General features: G+C 43.7%; 1 protein-coding gene across 1 annotated transcript; it reads left to right on the top strand.

Moving 5' to 3' along the window:
* Window positions 1–2653: 2653 nt before the first annotated feature.
* On the top strand, window positions 2654–12760 carry LOC122556466 (uncharacterized). The gene is made up of 6 exons (XM_043703127.2): window positions 2654–2847; window positions 3780–3877; window positions 5519–5588; window positions 8586–8737; window positions 9152–9251; window positions 11001–12760. Exons 2-6 carry the CDS (start codon window positions 3834–3836, stop codon window positions 11727–11729), a joined length of 1095 nt encoding a protein of 364 aa, XP_043559062.2. The 5' UTR covers window positions 2654–2847; window positions 3780–3833; the 3' UTR covers window positions 11730–12760.
* Window positions 12761–12797: the final 37 nt, after the last annotated feature.

Here is a 12797-nt window from a genome sequence, read left to right as displayed (position 1 = left end):
CTCTCTCCCTGCCCCCGCCCACTCTCTTCCCCCCTCCCCGTGCCCACTCGCTTCCCCCCTCCCCGTGCCCACTCTCTTCCCCCTCCCCGTGCCCACTCTCTTCCCCCCCTCCCCGTGCCCACTCTCTTCCCCCCTCCCCGTGCCCACTCTCTTTCCCCCCCCCGTCCCCACTCTCTTTCCCCCCCCCGTCCCCACTCTCTTTCCCCCCCCCCCGTCCCCACTCTCTTTCCCCCCCCCCGTCCCCACTCTCTTTCCCCCCCCCGTCCCCCACTCTCTTTCCCCCCCCCGTCCCCACTCTCTTCCCCCCCCCGTCCCCACTCTCTTCTTCCCCCGTCCCCACTCTCTTTCCCCCCCCCGTCCCCACTCTCTTCCCCCCCCCCGTCCCCACTCTCTTTCCCCCCCCCCGTCCCACTCTCCCCCCCCCGTCCCCACTCTCTTTCCCCCCCCCCGTCCCCACTCTCTTTCCCCCCCCCCGTCCCCACTCTCTTTCCCCCCCCCCGTCCCCACTCTCTTTCCCCCCCCCCGTCCCCACTCTCTTTCCCCCCCCCGTCCCCTCTCCTTTCCCCCCCCCCGTCCCCACTCTCTTTCCCCCCCCCCTCCCCACTCTCTTTCCCCCCCCCCGTCCCCACTCTCTTTCCCCCCCCCGTCCCCCACTCTCTTTCCCCCCCTCCCCTCTCCCACTCTCTTCCCACCCTCCCTCCCTCCCCACTCTCTTCCCCCCCCCCACCCCGTCCCAACTCTCTCCTTCCCGTCCCCACTCTCTCCTCCCGTCCCCACTCTCTCCTCCCCGTGCCCACTCTCTCCTCCCCGTGCCCACTCTCTCCTCCCCGTGCCCACTCTCTTCCCTCCCCCCCCCCCCCCCCGTCCCACTCTCTTCCCCCCCCCCCGTCCCCACTCTCTTCCCCCCCCCCCCCCCGTCCCACTCTCTTTCCCCCCCCCCCTGTCCACTCTCTTCCCCCCCCCCGTCCCCACCTCTCCTTTCCCCCCCGTCCCACTCTCTTTCCCCCCCCCGTCCCCACTCTCTTCCCCCCCGTCCCCACTCTCTTTCTCCCTCCCCCCCCGTGCCCCTCTCTCTTTCCCCCCCCCCCCCCCCACCCCCCCCCCCCCGTCCCACTCTCTTTCCCCCCCCCCCCCCGTCCCACTCTCTTCTCCCCCCCCCCCCGTCCCCACTCTTTCCCCCCACCCGTCCCCACTCTTCTCCCCCCACTCCCTCCCCCCACATTGCCCCATTTCTCCCTCCCACTGACCCCAGTTCTCTCTCAGTCCACACTGCCTCCCCTCCCCCTACAGTCTCCACTTTTCTCTCCAGCTCCACTTTCAATCCATTCCCACTGCTCCATTCCTACTCCTCCCCAACCTCTCCTCGCCCCACTTCCCATCCCACCTGTTACCACACCCCCATTCCAACTCCCCTCACCCTGAGCCAATGTGTGCAAATCATTATAGCAAATAGGTACAAGGGTAAATATATAAATAAATAGTTTTCTTTTTGAGACTTAAACACAATACAATAAATGATGTTTCAGTTCACCTGGATTATTCTGTTCAGGGCACTGCACGTGTAAAGCATTTATTTACCTTGGCAGTGGAGCAGCGCAGTTTTATTTTCGTAAAATCCCTACAGTGTGAAAACAGGCCCTTCGGCCCAACAAGTTCACGCCCACCTTCCAAAGAGTATCCCACCCAGACCCTTTCCACTACCCTATTGTCCTGGTTAATGCACCTAGCCAATACATCCCTGAACACTATTGGCAATTTAGCATTGCCAATTCACCTAAGCTGCACCTCTGGATTGTGGGAGGAAACTGGAGCACCCGGAGGAAACCCACGCAGACACTGGGGGAATGTGTAAACTCCAAACAGATAGTCGCCTGAGTCTGGAATCAAACCTGAGTCCCTGGCACTGTGAGGCAGCAGTGCTAAACACTGAGCCACCGTGCCACCCTAAACAGTTTTAACAGAATGTTACCAGGATTTAAATACTTTAATTATGAAGTCCACTTTCTCTTGTGTCCCTTTGTGTTTTGAAGGGTGATCTGTTTCAAGTTTTATGGGGTGGAGAGAGTGAAATTGTTCTGGGCAATGCATTCATTCTAAATGAAATAAAGGAAAACACTCACTTAACATTAGTTATACCATTCAGGGATGAAATCAGGAAGCACTTGTGATGCAAAGGATGTTGAAGATCTGAAATTCTCTCAACCAAAAGACTGTAGATGCTAGAGATCAATTTAAATCTTTGAAACTGAGAGGCATGTTTTTATTAAATAAAGGCACCAAGAAATGGAACAAAGGTGTCTAAATTCATCCAAGTTGTGGATCAGCCATGATATAATTGAATTATCTGAAGAAATGATGAAGGTGATGATGAATGATGAATCATTCCTGATGAAGAGCTTATATTCAACATCAATTTGGATGCTGCCTGACCAGCTGTGCTTTTTCATCACCACACTTTCGACTCTGATCTCCAGCATCTGCAGTCCTCACTTTCTATCTGAATTCTCTGAAGGCCCTATCCCTCAGAGTAACAGACATAAGTATAATGAAAATATTGATATCTTTCTCAAAATGTATCTTGCCCAGCAGAAGGTAGCTAATGTGTTCATTCTGCCTGTGTTAGCTCTTTGAAAGGCCTAAATGGTTAGTTCCACTCTTCCTCCTACCATGTAACATTTTTCCTTTTCAAATATTTACAAAAAATCATTGAATTTGCTTCGCCTTTCTGTATTGCTTTTATTTAATCTGTATTTTACTGAAATGTTTAATTGATATTGTCTGTGCAAGGTTAAGAAGAGCAAGAAGTGGAACTGCAAATTGTGTGAAGCAAAACAATCAGTGCTGAAGGTGAGGATGTTGATTTTAAGGCACAGAATGCAGGAAGAATCTCCATTACATCCACATCGCATAACATAATTAGCAAAAAGCCAGACAGTAGGCAAGAAGTCTCCGAATAAAGTAGAAGGTCAACATGGATCTGACTCTTAAAATCTGAGAGTCAGATTTGGCCAATTGCCTCTTTCAAAGAGGCTCTTTGCTCTACTCTTTCCCCCTCATTCTGCACACTTCACCTAAAACAGATGTACACAATACGCTGGAGACAATGGTCTTTCAGCAATAGCTGACCAGTCTATGAAAATGATGAAGAAAAAAAAGCCAAATTCATCATTCAAACAAATTTGTTTGCTTCCAAGTTGTCTCATAATCTTTTTCCCCCTTTTAACCCTTATTCCAAACGTTCTTAATGTAATCAACGTATAATCATTGGAATATGATAGAGTGCTCGTATCTCTGTCTGTTGTGGCCCATTGGCGTTTTACCTCTAAATCAGCTCAGAAATGCATGCTAAGTCCAGTTGGTACATCCATGCAATACTAAAGAAGTGCAGAACTGTGAGAGGCGCCATCTTTAAATGAGACTATAAAGCAAGGCCTATTTCCATTCCCTCAGCTGGATGTAAAATATTTTATGATATTGCTTGAAGAAGAGCAGGTCAGTTCTCTCTGTTGTACTGACCAATATCTATGACTCAGCCAACATCAGTAAAATTCGATGATCTGGTTATTTATCTCATTGCTGTTTGTGGGACAATTTGTGTGTTAACTGGCCGCAATGGTTGCTACATTACAGCAGTGAATAAATGAAGTATTTTGGTTGTTGAAAGATTTTGGGAATGTTTTAAGAATGTTACAAAGGGTACTGTATAATCACAGTTTTTCCTCTATCTCTTCTGAATTCAATTTTTCCTCATAACTTTGATTTGATATGATATCCCCCAGGTTTATGGCCAGGGCTCAGGTGCTGACTGTCGACGACATGTGCAGAAGTTGAACATGCTGCAGGGAGAAAGGATGCAGACAGTGGAAGCAGCTGCTCGGTAATCTCGTTTACTCATGTTTTCTGGATTGATTAAACAATCTGTAGAATGATAGAGTGCAGAAAGAGGCTTTCAGATCATGGCAACTGCATAGACTGTTTCGAAGCTGGTCAATTAGTCTGTTCTCCCCTGCCCTGTCTCAATAGCCTTGCAGACTTTTCTTTTTAAAATATATATTCAGTTGACCTTGAAATTGGCTGTTGAATTTGTTTTAGGCAATGCATTGTTGATAATAATTGGCACGAAAACCTCTTAACCCTTTTGCTAATTAACCAGAGCTGAGTGAATAGGCAAACTTAATGATTCTAAGTTTTTGCCACTTGTTAACTCTGTTTCCTTTCCAGGATTCATGCCAGAGTGCAGAAGGAAGTGGAGCACAACCCATTTTTTTTGAGGGTTTTTAATTTTTAATTTTCTCAAGTGCCAATTTTAAAATTTCAAGTGCTCTTTACTCAGTCTCTCTAACTCCTTTATCAGGTGATGCAGTCACATTGTCACAATGTATTTGATATCTGTGTTGACGCATACAGTGTTTGGATCTCACAAAAGCAAAATTAGAAGAATTCATTAACACCCTCAATGAATATCAACCCTCCATTAAATTCAAAGCAAAAGCATGTAAGGAAATCATTCATTTCTTAGGTACTACCATATTTAAATTGATACAAGACAACAGACACAGGTGAGCAAAAGTTCATTATTTAAATAACTGACACACTTCTATATATAAGTCATCATGAAACTGTGCACCCTGGTTCTAGACTCCAAAACCAGGGGAAAAATCATCCTTGCACTTAGTCTGTCTAGCCCTCTTAGAATTTTATACATTTCAATCAGAGACCCTCTGTTTCTCCACAGCTCTAGAAATTGCTCTTCATTTCCCCTCTATATCTTTTGGCATTATTTTAATTCTGTGACCTCTGATTACTGAACCAGAGTGCAAGGAAATGGTTTCTCCCTACTTGGTCTGTCAAAATCCTTTATAATTTTGAACATCCCAATTATAGCATCCTACAGATTTCTCTGCTATAAGGAGAATGATCCCAGTTATTATAAGTCCTCCATATTACTGAATTTTTTCACATTTGCCAATCTGTTGGCAAATCTCCTTTGTCATTCTTTCCATTGTTTTGATATACTTCCTAAAACGTGGTGCTCAAACTTGAGTCCAGTAGTTCAGTTGAGGCTGAAATAGAAATATTCTTTTGTAGTGTCAATCTCTCTAAGGTATGCTGAGGTGTGATTCAATAGGTTTTAGCCCTCCCCAACATCCCTCCTTACAGATGAGTTTGTTTGACTGAGAATTACTCCTGTCCTCACTATAAACCCACAAATTCCATCAAAATTTGGTGAATAGCATTTGGGACCAGGAACTTTGCCTGATTTATACAGTTAATGAGAATTGCAATCAAGCCAAGCAGGTTCCCTTCCTTACAGTTGTGACTGAGTAGGGTATTTAAAATAATCTTTATATTTTTTTTTAATTTTTATCTGTCACATTCCAACCAATCACCAGATTTAATTTTACAATTTAAGTTCAATTTCACAACCTTTGGCTGGGTTTGTACTCCTGATTTATGAGTTTCTGGTCTGTAATAATTGACTGACTCACTTTTCATTTGTTTTCTGTTTTGGTGACAGCTCCATTGAGGAACCAGCATTTGCAAACACTGACTGTAACTGCCAAAGACTTTGTACAGTGAGTGAACAGGTGAGAGAACTCAACATGAGCGGTAGGCTTAATTTGGCACTCCACCCTAATTGATCCAAATCGATGTGGGTGTTTGCAAAACCCGTAGCTGCTGACTTGTATTTCATGCTGCATATCTAACACTGAATATCGGTTAGAGGTGGCTTCCTCGATATTAGAATGCTTACCTATACTAAGTTCAATACAGGCAGTCCTGGAATTACAAATTGGTCCTGTTCTGGACTCTGTTCGCAAGTCGGTTTGTACATAAGCTAAAATAGAATGCATGACACTATAAAAGTGTATAAAGGAAATGCTTGTATGTCAGATCTTTAAACTTACATCCTTCCATTACATCATTCATAAGAATGAATGTTATAAGTTGGATGTTTGTAAACTGGGGGCACTCTGTGAATCAACTTATTTCATATTTAAGGGGACCTGGCTAATCTTGACAATGAGTCACTGAAAGCTAACATGCAGGTGCAACAGACAATTAGGAAGGCAAATGGTATGTCGGTATTTATTGCCCGAGGATTTGAGTACAAGAGTAAAAGAGACAATTGTACAGAGCCTTGGTGAGACTACATCTGCAGTATTGTGTGCTGTTTTGTCGTCTTATTTAAAGAAGGATATATATGCTATAGAAGGAGTACAACTAAAGCCCACCAGATTTATTCCTAAAATGGTAGGACTGTCCTGTGAGGAGAAACTTAGGAAACTGGCTTACCATTTTATATAATCTAGAAGAATGAAAAGTGATCTTGTTTAAGCAGACAGAATTCTTACTGAACTCCACAGGGTAGATGCAGAAAGAATATTCCCTCTGGGTGAGGTGAGATATTTATAGAACCAGGGCCTGATGGCATTTATCCTAGGATTCTCTGGGAAGCAAGGGAGGAGATTGCAGAGCCATTGGTCTTGATTTTTATGTCCTCGTTGTCTACAGGAGTAGTGCCAGAAGATTGGAGGCTAGCAAATGTGGTTCCCTTGTTCAAGAAGGGGAGTAGGGATAACCCTAGTAACTATAGGCCGGTGAGTCTCACTTCTGTTGTGGGCAAAATCTTAGAGAGAATTGTAAGGGATAGGATTTATGAACATCTGGATAGGAATAATGTGATCAAGGATAGTCAGCATGGTTTTGTGAAGGGCAGGTCGTGCCTCACAAACCTTATTGAATTCTTTGAGAGGGTGACTAAGGAGGTGGACGAGGGGAAAGCGGTAGATGTGGTGTATATGGATTTTAGTAAGGCATTTGATAAGGTTCCCCATGGTAGACTACTGCAAAAAATACAGAGGTATGGCATTGAGGGTGAGTTGGAGGTTTGGATTAGGAGTTGGCTGGGTGGAAGAAGACAGAGGGTAGTAGTTGATGGCAAAGGTTCATCTTGGAGTGCCGTTACTAGCGGTGTTCCGCAAGGATCTGTTTTGGGACCATTGCTGTTTGTCATTTTTATAAATGACCTGGAGGAGTGGTTAGAAGGTTGGGTGAGCAAGTTTGCGGATGATACGAAAGTCGGAGGAGTTGTAGACAGTGAGGAAGGATGTGGCAGGTTACAGCGGGATATAGATAAGCTGCAGAACTGGGCAGAAAGGTGGCAAATGGAGTTCAATGTAGCTAAGTGTGAGGCGATTCATTTTGGTAAGAGTAATAAAAAAATGGGGTACTGGGCTAATGGTTGGATACTTGGTAGTGTGGATGAGCAGAGGGATCTTGGTGTCCATGTACACAGATCTTTGAAAGTTGCCACCCAGGTAAATAGTGCGGTGAAGAAGACATATGGCGTACTGGCTTTTATTGGTAGAGGAATTGAGTTCCGGAGTACTGAGGTCATGTTGCAGTTGTATAAGACTCTGGTGCAGCCGCATCTGGAGTATTGTGCGCAGTTTTGGTCGCCATACTATAGGAAGGATGTGGAGGCACTGGAACGGGTGCAGAGGAGGTTTACCAGGAAAGGCTGAGGCACTTGGGGTTGTTTTCATTGGAGAAAAGAAGGTTTAGGGGTGACTTGATAGAGGTGTACAAGATGATTAGGGGTTTAGATAGGGTCGACAGTGAGAATCTTTTTCCACGTATGGAGTCAGCTATTACAAGGGGGCATAGCTTTAAATTAAGGGGGGGGTAGGTATAGGACAGATGTTAGGGGTAGGTTCTTTACTCAGCGAGTCGTGAGTTCATGGAATGCCCTGCCAGTAGCAGTGGTGGACTCTCCCTCATTATGGGCATTTAAGCAGGCTTTGGATAGGCATATGGAGGATAGTGGGCTAGTGTAGGTTAGGTGGGCTTGGATCGGCGCAACATCGAGGGCCGAAGGGCCTGTACTGCGCTGTATTCTTCTATGTTCTATGTTCAGAATAAGGGGTCCATTATTTAGGATTGAGATGACCAATTTTCTTCACTTGGTGATTGGTGAATCTCTTGTACCTCTGAGGTGGAGGTTCAGTCATTGAGAATGTTCAGGACAGAAATTGTTGGATTTCTAGATAAGTAAAGGTATCAAGGAATCTGGGGATAATTGGTAAAATGACATTGATGGATCAATGCTGATCTGATTGAGCTGTAGAGCAAGATTGAAAGGCAAATAGCCTACCCCTCTGATCCTATGTTCTGCTTGTAGAATTAGTGGGCTAGTAAAGATCAGACTAGGTGTTGATGGTAGGTTCCCTTTCCTGACGAGCTTAGTGAACCATTTAGATTTTTAGTGACAATTCATTCATAAATTGTCAGATTTATTTAATTCAATTTCACCACTTGACATGCAAGCTTTGAATTGATGGCCTGTCATAGTCACTAATTTGTGGTACTCTTATTATTGCTATTTTGTGGAAAACTATTGTGAGCAAAGCAATTGCTGGATTTAGCTTTGGCATTGCATTCTGAAAACCAAATCTAACTTTTGAAGCAAGTTATCTTACTTGCTTTATAAATTGTATGAACTGAAAGAATCTTTATTTTGAAGTGAATCTGTGGTTTTATATGACACTGTTGACATTTTCTTGCATAATGTTCACTCTCAGTTGGAGAGCTCAGCCAGCAGCCGCTGGAGTGTTTATTTGGACCAGACTCCCATTATTGACGCATCAGATGAAGAAGGAAAAGAGGAAGACATTGTATACACAGATCGCCAGCAGTTCCAGGCAAGTGTGAAGAATGCCAACAGGAATAGAAGGTGAGAGATCAGATCATAAAATATCAGTCCAAGTACGTATTACATCACATGGGTGTGCCACAGTCAGTTGTGCCGATTGGCTCAGCCCTTGGTTTAACCTAGGGCAAGGAGCTAGGGATATTCTGTCTTAGTCAGAAGTGGCTGAGTTTCAGGGACTGAAAATTCCTGTTCCTGATAGCAATGCAGTGAGCCACAGTTTACTCTCAGACAAGGTAGGAGCTAACTTGGTTGTGACATTCTCCTATTTGATACTTCTAGCTGTGCTGGAAGAAACTAAAGTAGTGGAGTGTGCTATCCACAAGATTGGTGGGAGTATGCTGGTGGTGCGGAGTGTTTGTGTTACTGAGGATAAAAAGTTATTCAGTTTAAAGACTGAGGAAAATGTGTTGGAATGTTTTCTCTCTTCATTCCTAGCAAACGTAAAAGGGGATTATGTACCTCAAAGCAGCTGTATGGAAACCGTACTGAGAACAATGAAACAAAGTCCTCTCAAACAACCATGGATCATTATTTGGTGAGCATTTGACTGATATGAGATGTGAATGCCTTGTGATTATTGCTGGGAAAGCTTGTATGTATATGATTGTTGAAAACAGTTGGGTCCTCTCTCTCTTCCCATCCCAGTTTCAGTTGCTGTAGGTGTTGATAAAAACGGGAACAAATCATTGGATGGCAGTCGAATGGGCGAGAGGGTTTTATTGGTTTTCTGTTCCGATATGCTGTCATTGCCTATCAGTTCCACCAGATGGAGCATCTGATAAAAGCAGCACACTCCCTTTCTGGGGGTGGGAGAACAAAACTATAGGAAGGACAATGTAACCCCCTGTTGGAACTGTGGTGAGGCCAGTGCTATGTCTAGGTGCAGAGTAAAATAAATTCTATCTGTATTTGAGTTGTATGAATACAAATGGCTTTATCTGGATCTACTTCTTTGGTGCAATTTGCTACCTCTGAGCAACTTGGCTGAGATTAGGAGCTTCTGTGTCTGGAGAAACTGTGTAGGTAGATTTATGTCTTAGCAGTTTCAGCTATACTGCTGTGCCCTGTTATTAATAAAAACACACAAAATGCTGGAAATACTCAGTAGGCTAGGCAGTATCTGTGGGAAGACAGAATTAAAGTTTCAGAACTAGATGATCCTTGTCAGAGTTCTGGAGAAACACTACATTATATAATACAATGGTTTCTGCCTCAAATTTTCCTTGTAAGAAATGAATCTGTCCTTTTGCTCTCTGGGTGGCAACTTTAAATGGATAACCGTTGTCCCTGACATTTCAACCAGGAGACCTAACTTATTCAAATTCAGCTAAGAAGAGCTGACAAACTTCTATTTAATCCATAGTTGAAAAATGTGCTTTACTCAAAAACTGAAAATATTTAAAATTACATGCTTGCAGCTTCAGCCTGGTTCAGTGGTTGGCACTCTGCCTTTAAGTTATGGTTTCAAATCTTACAGCAGAATCTTGAAGCATAAAATTTTGGCTGGTACGCCATGCACTTCTGAAGGAATGATGCACCATCAGAGGGCCATCTTTCACATTAAGGGTTAACCAAGGCATTGTCTGGTCTCTCAGGTGAACACAGATTCATGGTCAAAATGTGTGGTGCTAGAAAAGCACAGCAGGTCAGGCAGCATCCAAGGAACAGGAGAGTCGACTTTTTGTGCCTAAGCCCTTCATCACATTCCTTAGCCTGAAACGTCTACTCTCCTGCTCCTTGGATGCTGCCTGACCGGTTGTGCTTTTCCAGCCCCACACTTTTCGACTGATCTCCCACATCTGCAGTCCTCACTTTCTCCTAGACACAGATTCATGGCTCTACTTTGAGGAAGAACAAGGGCATTCTCCCTGATGTCCTGGCCAGTATTTACCCCTTAATCAGAATTGCAAGAAATGAATCATCAGCTTGCTGTTTGTGGAGTTTGCTATGTGTAAATGAGTTTTCTTCATTCAACAGTGACTCCACTCGAAGAGTACTTTTTAGTGGCTGATACTTTTGGGAAATCCTGAAGTTGTGAAAGGTGCTACAGAAATAACTATATAGAAGTCTCTTTCTCTGTTTGTCCACAGATTACTAACCAATTAAGAGATGTTTGTAGCTGGGGGTTGTGTTAGATTACAAATGAGATGGTCTTTAGGAGAGTTAGGGACTAATGGATGAAGTTTGATGGGAGATTAGGGGACTAGAGGTATGGATTTCAGTTCCCAAAATTAACCTTTATTGTTCTTGATTTCTCATGTGCTGGTGTTTTTCTCTGTCCTAGAAATGCATGAACTCTACACCAACTGAAGGAGGAAGCAGGTGTCAAGAGATTAGGAATACAGGAAGGAACAATGTTTCTGAATCCAATCCAGTGACCTCACTGAGTGATAAGAGCCAGCATGACACAATCACTTACCCAACTAAGCAACAGGTTTTGCAGGCCTCTAGGTGGGATAGATTCCTGCCACATAGTACTGCAGATGATGGTGAATTCTTCAATCAAGGCACTAATAAGGCTGAGGGATATCTAACCTGCACGGGTTCTCCCTGCACTGACCAGCTCTCAATGCATTTTGTTATTGAAGATCACAAAACAGATGTGGATGGTTTTAGTGACTTGAGGGCAAATTGTAATGGCTGCCCAAGTTCACCACAAATCACTGGAAGAGTTACAGAGGGAACTGTGACTCGATCACTCACTTCTCTGGAATGTGTTGAAGAAGACATGACTATGCTGAGTTTGCCTGAACTTACCAGTGATGTGCATAGACTCAGCAACATTGCAGGCAGAGCTGTACCAGCAGTGCACGACCCTTTCCCGACATCCATGCATGATGCCCCTGGAGTTTCAAGAACTCTAAAGTCAGGGCATTCTTTGCCCCCTCAATCTCTACCAGTACATCAACTTTCAGTTTATGAGAATCCCAGTACAGCTTTTGGATTCCAGGATAAGCAACCGAGCTGCTTTCTGTCCCTCTTTCAGACAGAGGAGGATTTTGATGATGTGTGAATTTTGATTTTCCCCGTCCCACTGCAGGGTCTGTGGCTCAAAGTGGGAGCACCTAATGATGTAACGTGCAATATGTGATTCTTTTGCAAACAAATCTGCCATCAGATTTTCAATGCAACTTTTAATGAAAGGTGAGAGAGAGAGATTATTTCAGGTAGTGCTGGTGAGAAACAGCACTTGCCTCAGTCAATGTTGAGTTTTAAGTCCCACTTCAGACACATTGATGGCATTGTTACATTATACTTCAAGTGTTAGTGTTGAGGGATTGTTAAAGATGGCATCTTTGTGTTGCAATTTTAAATTGAGATGCTCTCTCTACCCTCTCAAGTGGCAGTAAGAGATTCCACAACACTTTTGCAGAAGAGTAGGGAATTCTGAGCACCATTAAAATATACTGTCTTCATTACCATGTATCAGTATTGGGAGAGTTCAGTGTGCAGATTGACATGTTTTCTCTGTTACAAGAGTGAGTAGTTTCTGTTTAAAATTGTGCAGTGTATAGCCGGAGATCAGGAAAGATACTATATTTGGGGTTTGGCTTAAATATTTTACACCTTGATTTTTGTGCTTTTAATTTGGGGGTAGTTGTTTGAATTAAAACAATCTAAAATAAATTTTAAAATATTTCAACATAGCTAGTTCTCCTATATTAATGCTGTGAACTTTTTTTTCCCCCGATTGTGTGTGAATAAATCTAGGGACAGACTAAGTTTATTTCCTTCAACTGCCATGATTTAAGATCAAGCATACTCAGAGCATTAGGCTGGGCCTTTGCATTATTAGTTGTGAGATATTTGACACCACCTCTGTTAGGTCCTGGCACTTTAAGGACATTATCCCTCATGGAAATAAGTTTCAGGCTGTACCAAATTATGAAGTTTTCAAAATTCAGCATTAAGCTCTGAATTATTGGAGGATTCTCCACCTGGAGCTGACCTTCAAGGGCTACAACGCAATAGGAAATATAGCAAGTCTATGCAGATCAATTCAATTAGTGCCACTCGTGTTCTTTTGCCCACATGTGGTGTGAAGGGTTGTAAACCCTTCACCAGCTTCTCACATTAAATA

The sequence above is a fragment of the Chiloscyllium plagiosum genome, unplaced genomic scaffold (genome assembly GCF_037043375.1).
Source record: "Chiloscyllium plagiosum isolate Xiang-an unplaced genomic scaffold, Cpla_swu_hap1 HiC_scaffold_16, whole genome shotgun sequence".
NCBI lineage: Eukaryota > Metazoa > Chordata > Chondrichthyes > Orectolobiformes > Hemiscylliidae > Chiloscyllium > Chiloscyllium plagiosum.
Note: the sequence above shows the minus strand (reverse complement) of the source record. Positions and strands in the feature narration are given on the sequence as shown.

Bases quoted from the DNA above. Each gene is read 5' to 3' on its own strand.
- LOC122556466 (XM_043703127.2), top strand. From the start codon at position 3,834: ATGCTGCAGGGAGAAAGGATGCAGACAGTGGAAGCAGCTGCTCG. The intron at 3,878-5,518 runs GTAATCTCGTTT...TTTTGGTGACAG, and splicing joins ACAGTGGAAGCAGCTGCTCG to CTCCATTGAGGAACCAGCAT. The intron at 5,589-8,585 runs GTGAGAGAACTC...GTTCACTCTCAG, and splicing joins TTTGTACAGTGAGTGAACAG to TTGGAGAGCTCAGCCAGCAG.